At 37.5% G+C, this 23,713-nt stretch overlaps 1 protein-coding gene across 1 annotated transcript in view; it reads right to left on the bottom strand.

The window, feature by feature from the left end:
• LOC139167803 (VPS10 domain-containing receptor SorCS1-like) overlaps positions 1 to 23,713 on the bottom strand; it is a 372,414-nt gene that overhangs the window by 174,585 nt on the left and 174,116 nt on the right. The window contains exon 3 of the mRNA XM_070752750.1: positions 7,464 to 7,622. Coding sequence (XP_070608851.1) covers positions 7,464 to 7,622 — 159 coding nt within the window. The remainder of the gene's footprint in view (positions 1 to 7,463; positions 7,623 to 23,713) is intronic.

Below are 23,713 nucleotides of genomic sequence, written 5' to 3'. Positions count from 1 at the left end.
ATTATTATTATTATTAATTAGATTTGTATGCCGCCCCTCTCCGAAGATTTAAATTTAAATAAAAAAATATTTTTTTGGTTTAAGGGAAAAAAACAATTTTATGTTATTAACTGAGAAGCACTGGGGAGAATGCTAAATAATTTCAGTCTTGGTTTAGCCCTTAATCAACTATATCATTTTCCAATTTTTTATTTTGTTTTTACTTTAACAAGTATCATACCTGTATCATATAGCTGTTCCTATATTATTATCTAAATTCCTTTGATTATGATAACAGAATCCTACAGCTACTATGGCTAATGTCACATCCTGCTGATTTCTCATTTGTGACAGGCGGTGATGTCAGTACAATTCTTTACTTCTGGAAATAATAATAATAATAATAATAACAAGCTGGAAAATGAAAGTGAAGAAAGGTATAGATAACTTTCACCAAGTAAATCCCAGAATAGTGAAGTTCATTAGCGACCATTCATCCAGGAATGTCTTTGCTGAATTGACAAAAAAGACTCTTGTTTAAAAAGTGGGTTCTACTGTAAGGAGTGACCCAGTTAACAATGTGTTGTCAACCATGCTAAGTATAAAACTTAATGCAGAAGAAATCTCAATTTCCTTATCTTCAGAAGGTGAATGCAAGAGACTATGGGCAACAGGAATAAAAATAATTGACAGCACTGTCATTGTGAAACGACTTTAAAGGTTCAACAATACAACATTCTCTAAACTTGTAAATTTTATTTACAAATCTTAATCTGTGTCAGATACAAATGATGGAATACTTGGACAGAAAGAATGGCTTTAAATTTTTCAGCAGCTTTATCAGAAAATTTGGAAGAGCCTATATAACATAATGTGTTTTTATCTTTATAGCTGTGTCAAGTTGACAGTGAACTCCTATACAGTAATGGTATTTCAATTGTCCTGACTCTTAGAAACAAAATGAACTTAAAGAGGTAAGATGCATTTATTTATTAATCAAATTTATCTCTAGCAGTTATGTTGTTGTTACTTAGTTAGACAATGAAACATTTGCATGCTAACAATCAAGCTCAGAGAGCATCAAGAACTCCACAGTTGGTTCTTGAATGACATATATAAGAACTGTTTTATTTTAAATTTTGGGGTGGGGATAGACAGTGGAGTTAAAGTAATAAAAATAGGGCTGATAAAGAACTATCAAACAATGAGAGGCAAAGAACAGCATGATTTATTCCAAGGGTGTGTTTTTGAACATAATTAATACTAATTGATTATGAATATCAATATGAGATAAAGCCTGTTATATTACTGGAAAGAAGTGTGTCCTAATTATTTGTGACTGCAAAGTCAGAAAGACCACTGAATTAAATTGTCCAAATGACTTGGAGGCACTGGATCTCCCATCATTTTGGAAATATGCTTCAAATATTTAATTTGAATTGAATCATTCTTTAGAATATTTGCATTATTGAAGAATCCCAACATATACACCCAGATTCTATGAAAAGATTTTGTTTCCAACTTTAAGCTTTATGCTTCTAGTTTTCAGAAAGATGAAAATGCACATTAGACAATCACAACACAATAATGGATACTTTGCTGGATTGACATACAAAACAGACCTTAACTAAACCATCATATAAATAAAGCTTTCAACAGGGAATTTTTGTCAGACATTTGCTGGGAAATCATATTATTATAGCTAGGCAGAAAATTGGTAGACTGGAAATAATCCAGCCATGTTTTTAATCCTTTGAAATGGTACATTGGCCATTTGGCTTCCAGTTTATACTGCTATATAAAAGTGGCAAGGAGTTGCTTTTAAAAATATCTTGTTTTAACAACAGATAAAATCAGATAAGTCATAAACAATTGCCTTCATTTTCTTAGGATCAAGTTGGCAATTCTTCATTGTTTGATTAAATTGCCAAATATACATACTAAAAACAAAAACTGCTTCACTATTGGGGGGAAGGTTATTTTCATTTAATTTAAATCTAGAAAATAAATGTTACACAGAAACCAGATTGAATTACGAGTAACACCTCAAGGTCTTGTCTTCTGTGGAATCACCTATTTTTTCCCATTTTCTTTTTCCCCAGTGCTATGGGGGAAAAGTCCATGCACAGATAATCTGTATCCTTAGTTATTCTAAACTGCATTTGCACCATAATATTATATACCTCTATAATTTCATGTTGGTTATTCTAGAGATGTACAGAGTATGGGCATGAAATAGTTTGAGCCACGAATGTCATCAATCAAAGGTTGATGACATTTCCACTGTTATATTACTTTGAGCTGAGATACTGAAATGAATGAGATTTTTATGAGATGTTGCATTTATTTCCAAAGATCCATTCCTGAGAATTATTCATTGGTTGTCACCAATTTAACGATTGCGAAAGGAGTGGAAGGAGAGAACAATTTCAAAGAGAACAGGTGGAAAATGTCAAATGAAAGTATAGAATTATTATGTTGAGATTTTGTGTACTAATGTAGCACTCTAAATTGACTTAGAAATATGGAATATTTCATTAGTGTATTTTTTATGATATGAGACCAATCTTCTAGTTTTGAAGTGGGTCCTCATATTACCGTATTTTTCGGTGTATAAGATGCACCTAGATTTTAGAGGAAAGAACCAAGGAAAAAAGTATTCTGAACCAAATGGTGTAGTATTATATTGTTTAATAAAATACCAGTGTAGCAGAATACTTTTTACAACTATGTATACTTTTTAAAACCATGTATACTTTTAAAAACTATGTACACTTTTTACAAACTTCAAACTTGACAGCTTCAAAACTTGTGGACTTCATCTCCCAGAATTACTCCACCAGTCATGCTAGCTCAGAAATGGGAGTTGAAGTCCACAAGCCTTAAACTTGCCAAGTTTGAAAACCCTTGCACTCCTAACCTCTAACCCAGGGGTCTTCAAACTTCACAGCTTTAAGACTAGTGGACTTCAATTCCCAGAATTCCTCCACCAGTCATGCTACCTTAGGAATGGAAGTTGAAATCCACAAGCCTTAAACTTGCCAGGTTTGAAGACCTCTGGGTTAGGAGTGCAAGGAGTGCAAAGGACGGAGGGAGTTCTGCCGCCCTTCCTTGCAACCGGGGCTGGTATGCTTGGGCAGCGGCGGGATGGCCTCTTGGCATGCGCAGCCCTTTGCCTTTGGGCCACAAGTGGTCCGCAGATCGCCGGCTCTAGCCCAAGTACTCCCCTTCCCTCGTGGCCTACCACCCTCCCCAACAGAATAGCGCAAAGGCTCCCACCAATTCATCACCCGGGGGGGGGATGGGTCGGCTTACTAATGGCTGGGGATCTCCTCTGCGCAAATTGTGCCTCTTCTCCTGCCCCCAGTTTGGATGCTGGCAGGGACCCCTTGAGGAACGCCCGCTGCCAGGCAAGTGAGGTGAGGCATAGGATGGCAGAGAAGTGGGCTGACGTCCCCTTGGTGCTCTGCGCATCTAGCCGGCAGAGGAGGCCTGTGAGGCAGCCCTAATTGTCTGGTGGGTGGGGGGCTCGGCTTCATCATCCCCCACCCCAATTTCCCATTTTCAGGGGCAACTTTCGGAGGGTGTGGCAGTCAGCAAAGGGCGCTCTGAGCAAAGCTGCCTCAGCAGGGGAGAGGTGGCAATGCAAGAAAGAAATAGGTTCATACTGTCATCAATGGTGGATTTGCAGTAAGCTATATTGGAAAATGATAGAAAAAATGATAAAAGAAATAGTATCGCAAGAGATAGAAAAAAACCCGGAATTTTATTTACTGGGTATAACAAAGCAGAAATACAAGAAAGATATTCTTTATCTAGTTATTCATATTTTGACCGCGGCCAGGATAGTTTATGCACAAAACTGGAAAGGGGAAAATATTCCCAAAGATGAAGAGGTAATTAAGAAAATATTGGATTATGCCAAAATGGATATGATGACAGAATTTTATATTATTTGGAATAAGGTGTATATATGGATAAATAAGAAGAAAAATTAAATGGTAAACCTATGTGAGAATTATAAATATATTAAAATGATTTTTTTTCTTTTTCTTTTTTCTGTATGAATTTATTTTATTGCAAGGTTGAGCAAAATTTCTTTTTTTCATTCAAATTAATATGTTGACTTAAGGCATTAATAATGTATTCTTTTTCTGTAAAAAAAATGACTTCTACTATAAGAGGGGAATTGTAACCCCTACTTTATGTTAAATGTTTGTTTGTATGTTTGTCAATTTTTATGAAAATTAATAAAGATTTACAAAAAAAAGAAAAATGTAAAAAAATAAGATTAGTAAAAAAGAGTTTACAGTGAAAGAGTTCACAATTATATTACTAAGCAAAGACTCAGTAATATAATTGTACTATAAGTGACTTCAGATGATACTTTGGCTGATTTGTAGGTCATTATCACCTGAGAGCTAATAATGTTTTTCTGGAATTCTGGAATTTTCTGTCTAATCATTTTTATAGATTAAGAACATATGTATTTATCACTGCCACTGTCATAACATAGCAAATTGTACAAGGTTACAAAGTAGAGGAACTGATCTTTTCCCCCATGCGGACATAAATGGAAGTAGCAATGGGACAATTCTATGGTTATTATCGACAGAACTAGGGGAGAGTGCCACATGAAAATATTTGATAGAATAATTGAAAAACACTTCCATGCGATATCTATGGCAGTGATTTTCAACCTTTTTTGAGCTGCGGCACATTTTTTACATATACAAAATCATGGGGCACATTGAGCAGGGAGGAGTGGGGGGGCTAAAAAAGTTTGGACAAAAAAATTCTCTCTCTCTCTCTTCCTCCCTTTCGCTCTATTTCTCTCCCTCTTTCTCTCTTTCCCTTCCTTCCTCTCTCCCTCCTTCCCTGCCTTTCTTTCTCTCTCTCTCTCTTGCTTTCTTTCTCTCTTTCTCTCTCTCTTTCTCTCTCTCTCTTTCTCTCTCTCTTTCTCTCTCTTTCTTTCTTTCTCTCTCTTTCTCTTTCTCTCTCTCTTCCTCCCTTTCGCTCTATTTCTCTCCCTCTTTCTCTCTTTCCCTTCCTTCCTCTCTCTCCATCCCTCTTTCTTTCTCTCTTCCTTCCTTCCTCTCTTTTTTGCTCTCTTTCTATCTCTCCCTCTTTCCCTGCCTTTCTTTCACTCTCTCTCTCTCTTGCTTTCTTTCTCTTTCTCTCTCTCTTCCTCTCTCTCTTGCTTTCTTTCTCTCTCTTTCTCTGTCTCTTTCTCTCTCTCTTTCTTTCTTTCTTTCTCTTTCTCTCTCTCTTTCTCTCTCTCTTGCTTTCTTTCTCTCTCTTGATGAGCTTCGCGGCACACCTGACCATGTCTCGCGGCACACTGGTTGAAAAACACTGATCTATGGAACATGGCTTTATGAAAACTAATAGATAAATTCCCAATGGTGTTTCTCAGTGACATTAATGGTGGATTTTTGTTTCCATGTTTTCAGTTGATACTGTTCAACCCAACAGACTGGACCATTCACAGGGTAAAGACCAACATAAAAACAAGGCATACAATAATTGAAATCTGAACAAATTGTAAAATAATTGCAAAATAATTATAAGGTAATAGTAGCAGATATTTACAAGATGGTAATCCAGGCAATTACCATCTAAAGATATAAAACATCAGAAACAGGAAATCTCAATTCAAACCTGGAAAGTTTTTCTAAGTCTTACAGAATGCCATCTGATGGGAGCCATATGCATTTCAGGGAAGCCCCCATTCCACTGATTTTTGTAATGGTCATGTACAGAAATACATATTTCTTTTGTTATTAGGGAAAAAAAATCAAATGTAATATGTTTACTTTGACATTTTTATTTTTCCTTTGGCAATTTTGTCCCATCCCCTTCCTTTAATCTTTCTTTTCACCTTTGAACTCTGCCAGATTTATAAAACATATGAGCCATTTGCTGAAAATTTATGAGAAGAAACTGAGTGTTTCTTTCATTTTTGTCCTAGCAAAATTGTTCCTAAACCTTGTTTGGGGAGAAAGGGATAGAAATAAATTTGATACTTGGAGACAGCCAATTTGAAAAGTGCCTTCTAAATGACATATATGAATTTTTCTTAAAGTAAAGCCAATTTGTTCATGCTCAGGATATTTTGTCCTGTTACTATATATGAGACAGGAAGCTAAAATTGTTTTTAGAGGCAATTTAAGAATGTGGTGTCTCAAAATTTGAATTTGATTTGATTTAAATCTTCTAAACTAATTCAGTTAACCACCAGAATCCGTACCTATGAATATTCAAATATTTTGGATGATACTGATTATCTTTGCCAGTTCTACATTCTTCAAATATGTTGAATCAAATATTATGATACATTAGCTTACATGATTTTAATGATCTGAAGATAGTGGAACTAAATGCCTACATTAGCTACAAATGCATGTGAATTATTTCCCATTTTGTCAGAAACTAGCCAGGTACAAAACTGTTCCCTTACCTGTGTCTAAAGGAAATAGCATCTATATAATCATCACTTGGTATAAAACAAATATATGCTGCTAACTAATTTTTACTACTCCTTTCTTATCATTTTAATTAACTTGACTTCTGGACTGTTCATTGGTCAAATTGCCAGTTCAATTGACATTCTTCCATCCACCTGTTGTATCTACCTTCCATAGACAACATAATGCAAGTATCTCATTTTCAAAGAAATTCAGGACAGGAATGGACAATCTAGAGATGGCATTTAACACGTTCTGGAACCAAAAGGTAGAGTGATAATGCAAAGTGGCTGAAATCTGGATTTTCTTGCTCATCATTTTTCTGGAAAGAATTTTGGAGCTTTTATTTCATAAATCATCATTTTATGAATTATTTTCCTGCAAAAGTGCTTGAAATTATAATTGGGTGTGTCTCTCTTCCCAAAATCATAAGAAAATCTGCTCTCAATCATGGTTAAAGAGACATGTATTCCCCCACAAGGGGAGTACAGAGTAATACGTGAGTATTGCTTGCCATTCCAATGCTGCAGAGTACTTACTTCTCTGTTAAAAGAGAGGCATTTAACATGATATACATTATAGAAAGTTATGTAACGCCTATCCTACAAAAACATATTGTGTAAAACATAAGTCAACTTCCATGTTTACTCTAGGGCTTCTTAAATTAATGAGGAATTGGCCTGGTAAGAGTATCTGGAATAATGAGTTGCCTTGATTTCCAGAGCTTTATGCTTATTCCAGTTTGAATGTGACACGAGAGGAAAATAATTAAATACATGAATGGATACTAATTGCATTAATTTAATTAAATGTAGAAGTTAAAGAAATTAAATCAGATTTAATCCTTTTTTTCTGTCCACCTTCTACTTTTCAGACTTACAAATCTAATGTATTCTTCAATATATAAATTGAGCATTTATAGGGAGCAGTTAGAGGAGGTTAAGCCTTTGAGTCTGCTTTCTTTCCTGATATGCTGCTGTTAACTGACACTTATATAAGTATAAAAGTAATACTAACCTTCTGATCCTGACTATACGCCAAAATCCAGTCCTCCTGCTTGGGATGAAAGAGCATACTATGGATGTAAAAGTTCAACCGGTATTTTTGATAAGTGGCTCCTTCATCAGAACTGATCAGCAGGCTGCTCTCAATCTCAGGATCCGTAAGCAACATAATCTGTATAGATAAAAAACAGGGAGAAACTGGAATTTAAAAGAAGAAAAAGGTAAAACAAACATTCTGAAATCTCTAGAAAATCAATGTTGTGGCAGAGTAATTAAGTGGGCTCAATATAGCTGTACATAGCCATCCAAATGTAGAGAAAGCAAATATGGTCTTCTAATGAAAAGGGATAGAGGTATCAAACTTGATCCCACTGCAAGCTGTATCAGCAATTTGTTTGCCCTTGGGGGGCCGGGATGGGTGTACCCTGGTCATTGCAACTGACTTGGTGGGTGGGGCTGGGCTTGGCCAGGACTGGGGCAGCACAGGCAGTGCCTCACTATTATGGGCCAGATTCAGGCTACAGGGCATGTTTGATATGGCCTATAGGCCATGCGTTTGACATGTCTGGGATACAGAAACAATATTCTACTTAACTAATCCAAGTATTTCGGTAACAGTCTACACAAAGGAATATACAGTATACCTTTTATTTTGGACTGTGTGTGATTCCATATTTTTAAAATGTACATTATGAGTTACACTGAAGTGCCCCATTTCTTTTCTGTTGAAAGCTGTAGAAGCATCGATTTCTCTGACAAAATCTCAAAGTCGTTAATAGAGTGATGGTAAACAGAGGCAGGAACTGAAGACAAGAAAGGCCAAAGGAAGCAAAAAAGTGAGAAACACTCTTTTCCTCTGGCATTTCATTTGATCACTATCACATTAAACACAAGACAAAAGAAGGAAAAGACTAGAGAATGTCATTCAAATCATAGCACATTCTCCAAAATTCACAGAAAGGATAAAAGCCTGAAGGTATCTTCAAGTACCAAAAAGTATAAAGCCTTTTCTAGCTGATTCTGAAAATTTTGAATCAGCACATGAGTATCCAGTGTGATATTACAGCAAGCCCTACATATATTATGTTCTGTCTGGGTCACTCCGGAAGCTATGACCAACCCAAAAAGATAAGCCAGACACACTGGTTGAATCCAAACACAGTTTTATAATGGTAAAGAAGCCAACAGAAAATGTCCTTACAAGTCAGGAAAGCACTGGAATTCCAAATAGATACATGAAGGCAATTGTTCATACAAAAACACATGATCCTTGATGACAAACGAGGCTGTTGCTAACAGGCACAAACCTCCCACGGGTCTTCAAGACTGCTGGGCCACGAGCCAGGAACAAAACGCTGAGAGAAAAGGCAGATAACTCCAACTCCACTGTGATAACACTCCACGCTGCTGGAATGGTTCTCATGCCTTATAAACCCTTCCCTGCTAATGAGGACAACACCCAAGCCCTGGTGTTCCTTATTCAACACTGATAATATCTATTCAGTTGCTGCCTCCTTTGATCTATGCGTCTCTGTCGCATATTAATGATAGCTTGTGCCTCATCATCCAATGACTCCAGAGACTCCAAGCTACTTGCTTGAGAGAGTCCCTCCCCAGGGTTCCCAGGCCCCTCTTCCTCGTCACTTTCCAGATTGTTATCTCCCTAGTCTGGCTGCCAAGAACTCTCCTCTTCGCTCTCAGCCTCCCCCGGGCATGGAGCCAGCAGAGACGCAGCTGGTCTTTGATCTTGCTCAGGCTGAACCACAACATATTATCAGTGATTATTTTTGTTGTAATTTAAATATGCAATTTAATTTAAATTGTATCATATTCTACCACTCCCCATATACTGTACTTATTTATTTATTTATTTATTTATATTTATTCAATTTTTATGCCGCCCTTCTCCTTAGACTCAGGGTAGCTTACAGCATGTTAGTAATAGCACTTTTAAACAGAGCCAGCATATGGCCCCCACAATCCAGGTCCTCATTTTACCCACCTCGGAAGGATGGAAGGCTGAGTCAACCTTGAGCCGGTGATGAGATTTGAACTGCTGACCTACAGATCTACAGTCATCTTCAGTGGCCTGCAGTATAGTACTCTACCTGCTGCGCCACCCCGGTACACATTGTATTATCATTCTTTCCATAGGACTCTTTTCTTTCCATCATAAGATAAAGAAGAAAAAAAACATTACCTCTGAGAAGTTATAAAGATTTGCATTTTCTCCTTAAAGAAATAAATCAGAATCTCTTATAGATACCCCAGGTAAATACACCGAATTTACCCAGAATTCCTAAAATAAAGGGATTCACATAAAAGCTTCTAGATAATCCAAGGGCATGGGGTGAGTTATTATCAGTACGCTGATGATACCCAGTTATACATCTCCACCCCATGTCCAGTCAGCAAAGCAGTGGAAGTGATGTGCCAGTGCCTGGAGGCTGTTAGGGTCTGGATGGGTGTCAACAGGCTCAAACTCAATCCTGACAAGATGGAGTGGCTGTGGGTTTTGCCTCCCAAGGACAATTCCATCTGTCCGTCCATTACCCTGGGGGGGATTATTGACCCCTTGGAGAGGGTTCCCAACTTGGGCATCCTCCTCGATCCACAGCTAACATTAGAACACCATCTTTCAGCTGTGGCGAGGAGGGGGTTTGCCCAGTTTCGCCTGGTGCACAAGTTGCCGCCCTATTTGGTCAGGGAATCACTGCTCACAGTCACTCATGCCCTCATCACCTCGAGGTTCAACTACTGCAACACTCTCTACATGGGGCTACCTTTGAAGAGTGTTCGGAAACTCCAGATCGTGCAGAATGTGGCCGCGAGAGCAATCATGGGCTTCCCTAGGTATGCCCATGTTTCATCAACACTCTGCGGCCTGAACTGCCTGCCGATCAGTTTCCAGTCACAATTCAAAGTGTTGGTAATGACCTATAAAGCCCTACATGACATCGGGCCAGAATACCTACGAGACCACCTTCTGCCACATGAATTCCAGCGGCCAAATAGGTCCCACAGAGTTGTCCTTCTCCGGGTCCCATCGACTAAACAATGTCGGTTGGTGGGACCCAAGAGAAGAGCCTTCTCTGTGGTGGCCCCGGCCCTCTGGAATCAACTCCAGAGATTTGAACAGCCCCCACCCTCCTCGCCTTCCGTAAAATGTTGAAGACTCACCTTTGTCACCAGGCATGGGGATAATTACCCCACTTGTTGTTTTTCTGACCTCTGTAGTACAGTGATCCCTCGATTATCGTGAGGGTTACGTTCCAAGTCCTCTCGCGATAATCGATTTTCCGCAGTATAGTGGTGCGGAAGTAAAAACACCATCTGCGCATGCGCGCCCTTTTTCCATGGCCGCGCATGCGCAGATGGTGGAGCCGGGGAGCGATGAAAGTATGGAAGCCGACAAAGATTGCTTTGAATGTCGGCTGCCCCCGCCCCCCCAGCGCGTCCGGTGCCCTCGCCGCTACCGCCCCGCCCGCCGCTCGCCGCTCGCCCCGATCCACCCCTCTCACTGGCTTTCGGACACGGGTCCTCCTGCAGCAGCGCTGCCGAGCAGATCAGCTGCTGGGCGGCCGAAGAAACCTTCCCTGGGTCTTCCCTGCCACCCACGCAAAGGGGAAACCCCGATCTTCGGCTCCTCGCTGCTGCCCGCCCGCCGCTCGCCCGCCCGTCGCCCGCCGCTCGAGAGCAAGAGGGGGAGAGATAGAGAGAGAAGGAAAGAAAGAGATGAGAGAGGGAGGAAGAGAGTGTGAGAGAGGAAGAAGCAAGATAGAGAAAGAGAGAAAGAAAGATGAGAAAGGAAGGGAGTGATGTCATCAGGTGGGAAAAACTGCGGTATAGCAAAAAAAACGTGGAGTATTTTTTAATTAATATTTTTTTAAAAACCGTGGTATAGCGTTTCGCGATAATCGAGATCACGAAAATCGAGGGATCATTGTACAATAAATTGGGTTGAGTATGTATGATTGTGTAATTGATGATTTTATGATACTGATTATGTTATACTAATGTTTTTTAATTAACTTTTTAAATTTAATATTAGATTTGTAATGTATTGTACTATTGCTAGGTTGTAATCCACCCCGAGTTTTCGGAGAGGGGCGGCATACAAATCTAATAAATTATTTTTATTTATTTATTTATTTATTTTTAATTATTATTGTTGTTGTTGTTGTTGTTGTTGTTATTATTATTATTATTATTATTATTATTACTTCCATTGTAGTAATCAGACATTACCTTTTCTTATTCTGTAGCCATTTATTATGACTATCCTTTAACTCTTGAACTTTCATACTAAAGCAGGCTAGGTAATCAAAGTTTGACATAAGATTTTGACTTTTATGTCCATTATATGCCAGTCCCTTGGTCTTTCCTCTATGTTTGTATCCTTTTTTCCCCTCTGTTATTTCAACATATCACTTTATATGAGGCCCCAGAATCTCGACAAATGCATGCTAAAATTGAATTCTTTACTATAGCAGCAATACACCTGGAAGACATGGAATATTATCCTAAGAACGGGGAAAAAAACGTTTCTCAATTTCTCAATGACAAGGAAACAACTGCTGATCAAAATGAATAACAGATTGTATTTTTATGATAAAAACTGTTATTGTATCAAAACTAAGTGACAACCATTCCGTTCTATACTCAGATAGTAGCATTTCAGTTTTTGATCATAGGCAATTACTACAAGAAGTATGCCTGCTTATAAGAAAGTTGAATATATTGAAGGGTTTTCTTCAAAAAGAAGGTGGATATTTTGCCAACCCCCCCCCCAAAAAAACAACAACATTGACTACAATCTATCGTCTTCTTTATAAAAGGCACACAGTCATTGGCATTAGACTATGTAGATATATTTCAGCATAACACCATGTCGAATGGCATATCAACAGTGCCAGGATTCTATCCCTTCCCACCCAACCCCATGGATTGACAGATGGTTAGCTTCATTATTCAAAGTAGCATTAAAATGAATGTGTAATAGGCACCCCTTAATTTTATTTAATATTGCGATTAGCATATTAATGTTATTCTCTGTGCGCTGGGCATACACATATGTGGATGTGCATGCATTGCATACATACTTATTAAATGGAATGAATTTTCTGGATTTGATGGTTGGTTGGATAGAAATAATATAGCAAAGAGTAATGCATAATATTCTAAGCAGCAAGTAGTTGGAACTGAAATTCTGCAGCAGTTGTGATGTGAATTCAGATGTACCCATACTTACATAAGTTCCAATGAAATGTAACATAGACTTTAGTATGATATTCCAAATAAACAGAAAAACAAAGCTTAGAAATCTTTCTAAGTTGGATTCAGGCATGCTATTACAGTTATGTAGTACAGTTATATAGTAGGTCAGAAACCTTTGCCATTTTTATGATTAACATATAGGTTTTTAGTGACTGCTAGCAACTTCATGAAACATGAAATAGGCACATTATAAGCACTGTTGTAAAGGAAGGGAAATAAATGTGGACATTGAGAATAAAGGTGAATAAAATGGAAAATACATAGATAACTAAAATTATTAATTTGATCCTGATATAATCATATTTAGATTAAATTGGAGGTGGATGATTCTCCAGTAACAAGGGCTGCAAAACAGATCTAGGTATATACAACATTTTATTATGATACAGAAAGTATATGAATATTGATAGACAGCCAGAAAGAAGGAAACATGCGTTCATGTCAGTCTTAGCATGGACCTTGGGCCAGTCCTTCTCTCTCTAAACCCTATGAAGAAGGCAACAACAAATCATCTAAAATATTTCCAAGAAAATTGCAGGGATTTATGCAGGCAGTAACCAGTAGTTATGAAGAAGGAGAAGGAGAAGAGGAAAAAGAGAAAGAGGAAGGGGAAGAAGTTAACATGATTACGCTGTCCCTTAAACTTTGTTCTTTATGTTTTCACATAATGCAGTTTAATAATATAAAGAAGCTGTCAATCAGGTTACTAGCCTTAGTTGCAGCTGAATGACATGTCACATTACCTAGTAACAGGAAGGACACTTATGTCAACTCAGTCAGTTTTGGTCAGGATGCTATAAGCACATCCACAGCCTATCCTGCATTATGCTATTTATTACAAGTTAGAATTTTTAATATAGTGATTAAACTGCAGGACAGCATGCTTTTTCTTACATCCAAATATGTGCAGTGCACATATGTGCAGTGCACTGACACACAATCAATACATTTTAATAGTCCTATAATAAATTCTATGGAGCTAAATCATGAATGGTCCTGGCTACTTGTGTTACTGACTTTCATAAAATGAAATTCCATGGGCATGAAGACAATATAAACAAGTAGAAACAAAGGCATGGAAAATATTTTATTATAATATTGCAAGTTATTGACTATCTATAATTTATAGAGAATCATATTGATTGCATCCGTGCCAATTCAGCAATTTTGGGATACACCCTGACACAGCATTTTGACAAATATTTGACAAAGATAGTTTATAGCTACTTAAGTGAAGCCATAATTAGATTTGTTATGCAGATATACAGTTCCTGAACTAGTATGATTGAGGGGAGGGTTATGTCTTCTATAGACATCTGCCAATTGAGATAATCCTGTATCTATTAATCTGAAAGTAATAACCAGAATATCTGTACTATTAAGAAGTACTCCTAAGAAACTGAAATATAAGACATAATGAAATCTTATGATGATGGCAGTAACTTTATGGTTAGTCATTGCCACTGGTCAATGGAGTTCTTGTAAAATAATGACAGATAATCAGCTGACTTAATTGATAAAAAATTAGCTGAGTACTTTTTTTTGTAAGACCTATCAAACTCTGAAATTATGACTATTTCTGTTTAATGGAGTGCTGCCATTCATAAGGTAGCATATGCAAATGATGAGGAACTATGGAATTACACATAACAGCCTTTGACAACCTCAAGACTAGAAAAATATACCCTTATTAATATCCCATTATTAATGCCTTTCCTCAGCTTCACCTTGCTTTCTCAGCCCATTCTATGAACAAGTGGTTTATTAAATTGGAGGCAAATCAGAAAACAAGCTTTAAAATGTTGTCCCCACAAAAATTTCCATGTTTCCAGGATGGCACCGTAATAGAAGCTGTTTAATCAACAAACAATGGCACTGTGAATGAAAGTTGCTTTCATACACGCTGCATTGGAAATGATTTGCTGACTGAACAAGCTGTAATATACAAATTACCTTAATGCACATCTGCAAGTGGTATATTTATTCATAAACACATAGACATATTTACAGCTTCATACACAGCAGTAGTTAGGTCATCCTTATTCTGAATCCTAGATCACCCTCACCAGTGCAGCAAGTCCTTGGATGACTTGAAGAATCTATCTTGGGTTTGCATTTTGGAACTGGAAGCTTCTGAGGCTCCTTCCAGTTATAGCTCTCAAAAATCAGTTGCATTTGGAACAGGAAACACAAGAAAGCATCATTTCAACCTTTAAATAAGGAGAGCATCAATTTCAAAAGAGAATAAACCCAATTCTCCTTTGAAACAACTGGGAAGTTTAAGATGTTTTAGTTTCCACCCACTTTGTGATATCCTCTGGGATTTGAGATCCCCTTAACATATTATTTAATTGCCTATTGTCCAAAAATCCCTAAATAGATTTAAAGCACGGCTATAATAAAATGACAAAATATGAGATAGATTATAAATCCATAATTTGGACGAGGAATGGAACTTATTAAGAACAAGGGCATTTAAGATGAATAGTGTAAAAGAGCAGCATATAATGAGCCATATAAGTCTATGAACAAGTCTCCCAGTGGAGGTGGATATACGATTCAGTGTTTATGAGGCTTAATAAAAATAAATGGAGTAGAAATTCCTACAGCTATGGATCTCCCTGTCTGTATAAATCCCTATTCCCCCACCCCCACCCCGGTTAAATCCTACTCAGCAGCTGCTTTGCCATCAGTTCACCCATCCTAGCAATGTTCTACAGATAATGAACTCTGCATTACCCTAGGCAAGTGTCTTGTTAATAACCTTGGCACTGACCATGCATACCTAAGCCAAGCCTGGCCATTTTACATTCATTTTGTAATGTACCTAAAACACCTACTGCAAACTAGGCTACCTACAAAAGGGCTTCACCTGGCTAGTAACTAGATGCAAATGACAACAAAGTATACTGTTAAAAAAATAAATAAAGGGAACACTCAAATAACACATCCTAATCTGAATGAATGAAATATTCTCATTGAATAATTTGTTCTGTGCAAAGTTGAATGTGCACCACAGCATGTGAAATTGATTGTCAATCAGTGTTTCTTCCTAAGTGGACAGGTTGATTTACCTGGAGTTATATTGTGTTGTTTAAGTGTTCACTTTATTTTTTTGAGCAGTGTATGATGGTAAAGAAAGGAAGAATCTGCCTGTAAGATCTGGTAGTGCTATGAATTCTTTCAGAATGTATACATAATGTTGAATCAGACTTCTATCAAATCTGATTTATTTTTTACTACAATTCCAGTAATGCTATATTCATGTAAGGCCAAAACAAGAGACACTGGAGCAACAAGTTATAATTCAAAACATCTGGGCTCTTCCAGATAGTCCTGAAGTACATCTGCTACTTGACAGTGGTCATGAAACTGTAGCTGCTGGAAGGGAGTTGTAGGTAGAATTCCTATTCCAAAATAGATGTTTTAGTTTCTTTTGTACCAGTACTTAAGAAGATGACAAACTAATTCACTGTCATCACTTCTTAAGTAGCATCAGGATTGTTTTTGATTTATTTTGTAATTTGCAATTTTATTTTGATTTTAATTGTATTTTTACTATTCCTATGTGTAATTTGTATTTTATTTATACCTCAAATTTTGAATATATTGAACAAACCACCCCAAACATCTAATACACTAATTTTATACTCATCTGTCAGAAAAAATAATGTACATTTGGTAGTGTTTATTGGGCTTGGCTGGATCCCAAATTTATAGTGGAATAGACATTTTGAAGTACTTTTGTGGGTCTCATGGCAAAATAAATAGCAGTTCCTTAAAATGATCACAACTAAATCTAAACATTTTTCTTATATCTGTGAGTAATTTAGTGTTTCAGAAGCAAAAAAAGGTAACATTTGTGTAAAAAGAAAAAATCTTCTTTAATTTGAGCAAAGAGAAAAATAAAGAGATAACAGAAAAATATGATTTACTCTAAGTCTGGTGTAATAGTTAGCTTAATTAAATCCAGCTTTATGGATTCTCTTGGTTCTTTTTAGAGCATTGACAGAGTAAATGGCAGAAAAATTGCTTCATATTTTGGCAGATCTTTTTCTGTAAATGTCACCAAACAATAAATGTTAGAAGCTAATACAAACATTCTGAATTTATTTCTCTAAATTATATACAATATGTACATATTCAGGCTTTCTTCAATAGAAAAGATATGGTGTACTTGGAGATATCATTGATCCTGACTGGTGAAGGTTGCTCAGTCTCCTATCCTTGACATTATACTGTAAATTGCAATGGGGCAGTTTGTTTCTTTGCTTGCTTGCTCATTAAATGCATAGTTTATTTTGTTTATTTTTTATTTTATTTATTTTGTCCAATACACAATGAGGGTTTTAGTGGGTATAGGAATAGAAGAAAGGTATAGGAAATATAGGAGAGCAATAGGACAGGGGACAGAAGGCACTCTAGTGCACTTGTACTCGCCCCTTACTGACCTCTTAGGAATCTGGATAGGTCAACCATAGATAATCTAAGGGTAAATTGTTGGGGGTTTGGGGATGACACTATGGAGTCCGGTAATGAGTTCCACGCTTCGACAACTCAGTTACTGAAGTCATATTTTTTACAGTCAAGTTTGGAGTGGTTAATAATATTAAGTTTAAATCTGTTGTGTGCTCTTGTGTTGTGGTTGAAGCTGAGGTAGTCACTGACAGGCAGGACGTTGCAGCATATGATCTTGTGGACAATACTTAGATCTTGTTTAAGGCATCTTAATTCTAGGCTTTCTAGGCCCACCTCACATGAATCTTCTAGTCAACTCTGAGATATTAAAGTTTGAATTTCCAAACATCATCTCAGATTTGGGGGTCAATACAAATAGGAAGCAAATCAGACCAAGTTAAATGAAGTTGTTTTCAAATCTCGGAATTCAAAATGAAATCTTATAATAATAATATACTAAGGGTATTATGTCTGTTCTAAAAGTCTACTTCTATGACTGGAATGGAAGGTAATAGAAGCACTATGCCTTTAAGACCATGTTGACATTTTAGAAAACTTTTTAATTCCTTTTCTTCAATCCATCCTAGAAGACAGCTTTCCTCACCCATATCAATATTTTATTCTCCAATTGGTAGAATAAATGGGGGAAAAACAAATGCTGTGGGTTTTTTCTGTCTCTTGAAGAAACCATTGGAAGTGGTGGGCAGGAATGGGGGTGATTCAAATGCATTTTTCAGTAGTGCAAAACACTGAAAAAGGTTCTATTCTGTTTCGGAGCAAATAAAGTTATATGTAGTATTTACCTCATTAAATAAAGTCATATTTAAATAAATAAATACATGGACTTCTGCCTTCAGGATGCCACTATAGGGCATTGCATGCCAAAACATCTAGACATTATCCCATGCCATCATTCTACTAAACACCTAATTTCCATAGCATCTTATGCCTAAAGATATCTAACCATGTAGTAGGGTTGTATTCCTATTATTATCCTTCTCATTTTTCTTCTATTCACCTACTTCTATTGGTACCTAAAGACTATAACTTTGTTGGTTGCATCTTGTGATTTATGATTGTATCTTATGTTTTATAATTTATCACTTTGAGTTTATGTATTAGACACAAATTCTTTGTGTGTTGAATCACACAATAAATAAATGTGGCCAATAAATAATATTTTTTAAATAATATTCTCTTTTCTTTCATAAGGAATTGAGTCTCAACATATTCTTCCTTCACATACTGACTAACCCTCTTTTCTATGTATTTTTCTCGATTTATTTCCCTCTTTGAGAAATTAGGAATGGAAAATCCCTAATTTGGTCCTAATCATATCTCCACAAGCCTAATTTTGGGAATAGGCACATTTTCAACAGCACATGTTTTATGATTACCTTTTTTCTTAAAATGATAATTCTATTGGTAAATTTAAAAAGCAAGGGATTTCATATATACATTGTATCCAACATTGCCTTGGACGGGAAATGAACATTCGGACACCAAACTGGATAAATGGGTCACTTTATTAAATATTAACAGAAAGACCTGCAGGGGTCGTTAAATGGGGCGGAGTTTCCTGAACACAAACATGCTTGGGCAACTAAACGGGCGAAACTCCATGCCAGGTCAGGGTGAGGTGTGCCCCGCCTACACCCAGTCCTTAAACCCACGCCCAGCATGTGGGAGGGCTCACCCTGCATGACCCGGAACCGGAAATGACGTAGGTGAGCCCCAAGGGCACCCCCTTCACACGTCTCCGTCCATGGAGGAAGCATGAGTTGTGCAACGGGGGTGCCAATCATCTTATAAAAGATGCCCAAAGGAGAACACACAGTTGCTACTGATACCCTTACCTCCCCGTTTCTGCCAAATAGTGACCAAGAATATAAACATCCAATTGTTGAATCAAAACCTATTTACATACGGACGCACCCCGTAACCACAAATCCTTTCCCTTGTCCAGGATGGAGCAGGCATAAAACAATCCGTAGTAAATGCCATAAGACTGCCAAAATTCCTACTCGGCCCCAAACTAGGCGACCTATAAAAACATTTCTGGTGGGCTCAGAGGCAAGGGAGACCAGGGGGGCGAACAAGCCCTGATAAAGGGCGCCCGCCCTGCCCCTGGTTTTCCCAGAATCCCCGAGCAGCCACTGGTTGGTCTGGGGCGATCCCGCGTTACCGCGGAGATCGCCCCAGCTGATGGGCGGAGCCGAATTGGTTCCCGCCGTCATCAATTTTCGGCTGGGCATTAATTCGCCCAGCCTCTCATTTTTAAAAGCAAACTAAGACAAAATTGGATATTATCTCAGGATTTTAGGTAGGCTACTGGAATCAATGATTTTCTATTGGGAAGCCAAAACTATAATCTAGTTCTAAGATTCTTTACTGCTTGCTCCTACTTTAAAGTCATCAAATATAATAATGAGGAGCAATGAAACAATCTCAAAGAAAAATTGGGTAAGCCCGTATCTGGATAGTATTTCTTTCAATGCTTGATAAATAAAGGGTAATTAGACTTACATTTCCTTTGGATTTATGGTAAAATCAGCACTAGTAGATTATGATGGGTTTCTTTCTCTTCAACATAAAAATACAGACCTTTATTAAATAGGGAAATTTAGATTTTTAATCTCTTGACTGTCCAAGCTAGAAAATTAATGTCTATGTAGAATGGCATTTAAATTAACTCTTTTCTTTAAGACGGTTCAAGTAGTAGAGAATATGCTAATTCCACCTTTGAATGTGGGTGCAAGTGATTGTCCATGGTAAATGTTCTATGAAAGTAATGGCTTTAATTACTGGTTTCAATATTACTGTATTCTGTTAAATGAATTTTGCTTGCTGAATATATTATTTGAAAATGATCAATTTAAAAAAAGGTATGATTTTCATATTTTCTTACCAGTAATAAAATGAAGATATTTAGAAGCAAAGAGCCATGCCATAGCCCTATCTTCGTATTTTAAATTTGTTATTTTAAGGACTGACAATATTGAAGTGAAGCTAACAATCTGCCCTTGTTTTGGCAGACTGTTTTTACTCAAAGAATTGTAACTATACTGTTCAACAAAAACAACTGCACCTAATTAAATATAGTGATAATTACCAAAGGCAGTTGATAAGAGATAGTGTCAAAGAAAACTTTCAGGTAACCATGGTTTGAGTATATGCATGAAAGAGGTGACTTCCAATTAATTGCTATTTTCATAAATTGCTTCAAATTAGTGGCAAGATTACATAAATTGCAACACAATTTATTTAAAAAAAACCCAAAGTGAAACAGAACACAGCAAACAACCAATTAATAAATAACTCAATATAAATAAACAGCAGTGGAAAGAGTGAATGTAACAAGGAGCATCTATAAGTAAATGGGAAATCTTCATGGACTGAAAAATATCCTTGAATTATAATGAGAGCGATATGGTATATAGCTTCAAAGCTTTTCATGACAAAGGTGAAACATTCATGTACTTCCACATAGGAAGAAGCCATCTATAGTATCATAGAGTTGTTAAATAATGAAAAACTTTTCCACACACATAATTGGAAACATTGATTGAGGCAAAAGGATTATCATTAATACAAAGTCTAGCAAGAAATAAGTGAATTCTCAGGCATTTCAGGCTGACAGTGTTCCCATATAAGGAGCATAGATAACAGTCTGGAACGTTCTGAACACTCCTTTGCCTCTCCCTTGGCTCCTCTCACCAACCGACGTCTATGGTTCTGCTCAGGAGAGTTTCTATTCAGGATGCTCTGGTCACTCCAGTCACTCCAGAAGTCTCGGTTCTCATCTCTTAGTTCCCAACACTCTCACCAACCCCTCCAACCATTTTCAGTGTTCTCCACAGCATTGGCCTCTCTCACTGGCCAACGCCCTCGGATCCACTCGTTCCAGATTTATACACTTCATTCCACTCTGACTGTTGTTCTCATCTGCCTCGGTGATGGTCTCTCTCACCATTCAGTGCCCTTGGCATCATTTAGAAAGTTCTAATAATGCAATTTCCTTGCCAGCTCCAAGCGCCTGAACTGCCTCCAGGTGACACCATTGCTGACTCCTCTCACCAGTCGGCTAGCGTCTGCCTTCCTAGTCAATGGACGCTTCTCTCCGCCATCTCCACTGGCAATAGCTTCCGAATGTGGCTGCTATCTTCCATGTTCTAATCTTTTCAGCTGGACACACTGTAACCTCAGTGCGCTGCCACAAAACCAAGACAAACACACTCAAGAATAGGATCCTCCAAAGGAAGAAAGCTCTGGCTGGTCTAGGTAGCAAACTGTCCAAGTTCAAGAAATTGTGTGATGTTTACCATTGTCTTAGTGGCGGCAGCTCTCCTCCTTCATCCTGCTGCTGCCAACCGGAACTGGAATACTAGAGAATCAATCTCTTACTATAGATCTCTCATGATAGCAAAGCAAACTTCCTATACCCATAGAAAATACATATTAATGCAACTTAATTGATCATCAAAGAAAAGATAGCATGCAGGGATTAATTAATAAATACTGATAGTGATTATGGGAGTTATGGAATAAATAGTCATAGCTACTTGATGCAAGGTAACAATATCCAGTTTATCCTGATCCAATTTGCAAGAAAGAGCCATAACTGGTTTCAAACAATAAAACATCTCATGACAATAATGGCTGCTTATTGAATAAACCATTCAATGGCTTCACTTATTATCCCAAGTCATAATTATACTTTTCCAACCTGAACAGATACTGTACCTTAATTCAGTAGTCTGAGCTAAAAGAAACTAAAATATTAGTTAACATAAAGAGTAAATATACTGCTTACATGGAGAAATTCCAAAATTCAGTTCAGTCTCGGCATCTCTACGCATAGTACTGCCAACATAGTTTATAGGGTAAGCAATTGAATAAATTTTTACTATAATCTACCTAAATTGTGACTAAAGACCTCAGTTTGTCAAGCCATACTATGTCCAAAGGATGCTAGCTAGACCAGAGGCCTGACACTATATAAGGCAATGCTCTATGAATAAAAGATGAATCAAGGCAAGCTAGTAGATGAATTGCTGAAAAATCTGCACACAAATCTGCATCACTTTTAAACATTCACAAGGAGATAATTCTATAGGGAATTTATCTCATATTAACTAAATCAACGCTTTAAGATATTAGCTTGGTTTAACTAACATTAACTAATAATTTAAGCAGGGATATTGTATGGTGGAATAAAAACATTTCAGCCAACTCTTTCCAGCATCATGGAAAACACTATAAATATGTTCCTTCTCTGATCATAAATGTTTATAGCTTATTGCTGTCATAAATTATGGCAGACATTAAGAAGACAATTTTGATGATTCTGTGCAAATTGTTCAACAAAAGTCATTTAATGAAAGCAATATGCTTTCAAAATGATATGCATTTCCCAGGTCTAAAGACACTTTAGAAAACTGATGTCTTTATAAAAATCACCCCCCCTTCTTTCTTTCTTTCTTTCTTTCTTTCTTTCTTTCTTTCTTTCTTTCTTTCCTTCCCTCCCTCCTTCCCTGGAATAAAACATTTTTAAAAATTCCCTTTTCCTCTCCCTTGTTCACTCTTTCTTCATTTCCTCCTTCCCTTCTTCCATCCTAACTCCATCCTTCCTTTCCTCTATACACCTTTCCTACTTTTTCCTTCTTCCTTCCCTCCTTTCTTTCATCCTTTCTTTGCACCATTCATCCTTCATTGCTTGTGGTAAATTTGCAAGGAGAAAGACAGTTGCAAAACCAGCAGAAAATTGCAAGTCAAAGGCCAGCAGAAGGTAAATGGCTGTTGTGTGTGGGGGGGGGGAGCTATGGGTCAGAAAGGATGCAAGAGATCCTTCATGGGGGATTTCTGGTTGATGTTGTGGCAATTTAAGATACAGAGGAATGGGTCTCCAAGTTCCTTGTGCTGAGTTCTTCCTGTTTGTGGGCTAAACAGCAGCGTAAAGATGGCCACTATAAAGCTGGGACAACCAATGAATAACAGCTAAGACTGGTGCAGGAGAGAAGAAGGTGAGCTGTGTTGGAACTGGAGGAGAGGAGTTTTTTAAAAACAAATTACCCTAAGAAACAATTCAGAATTATTTGCCCAGAAGGATGTTGGTCTTACTTGATACGCCTTTTCTCATCAGGCGGAGCCAGCATTCAGGATGAGTTGTCCTTGATGAGGCAGAATAAAGACCGAGTCTGTTGCTTTTTTCTGGATCCACCCTCCTAGGATCCAGCTTTGAAGAATCCAAAGAAGCAGACTCGACATGGCTACTTACTAGACACAGGCTTCCCTTCCAGTAAACTGCAGATAAAGCAGGGACTTCAATCAATATTCCCTCTAATTTTTTTTTAGGTGTGGGCAGAAAAGTATAGTGTCTGAGCAGCACATTTTTATGCTCAGGCATGATTTTTTTTTCACAGATGTCACCCAAGACAACTTGTTGCGTAATTATTTGGGGCTCTGTGCTGGGGCAGAATAGGGTCCCTTCTCACTATGTTATTCTGTTATTCCGGTTGCCTAATTATT

The sequence above is a fragment of the Erythrolamprus reginae genome, chromosome 5, assembly GCF_031021105.1.
Source record: "Erythrolamprus reginae isolate rEryReg1 chromosome 5, rEryReg1.hap1, whole genome shotgun sequence".
In the NCBI taxonomy this organism is placed as follows: Eukaryota; Metazoa; Chordata; class Lepidosauria; order Squamata; family Dipsadidae; genus Erythrolamprus; species Erythrolamprus reginae.
Note: the sequence above shows the minus strand (reverse complement) of the source record. Positions and strands in the feature narration are given on the sequence as shown.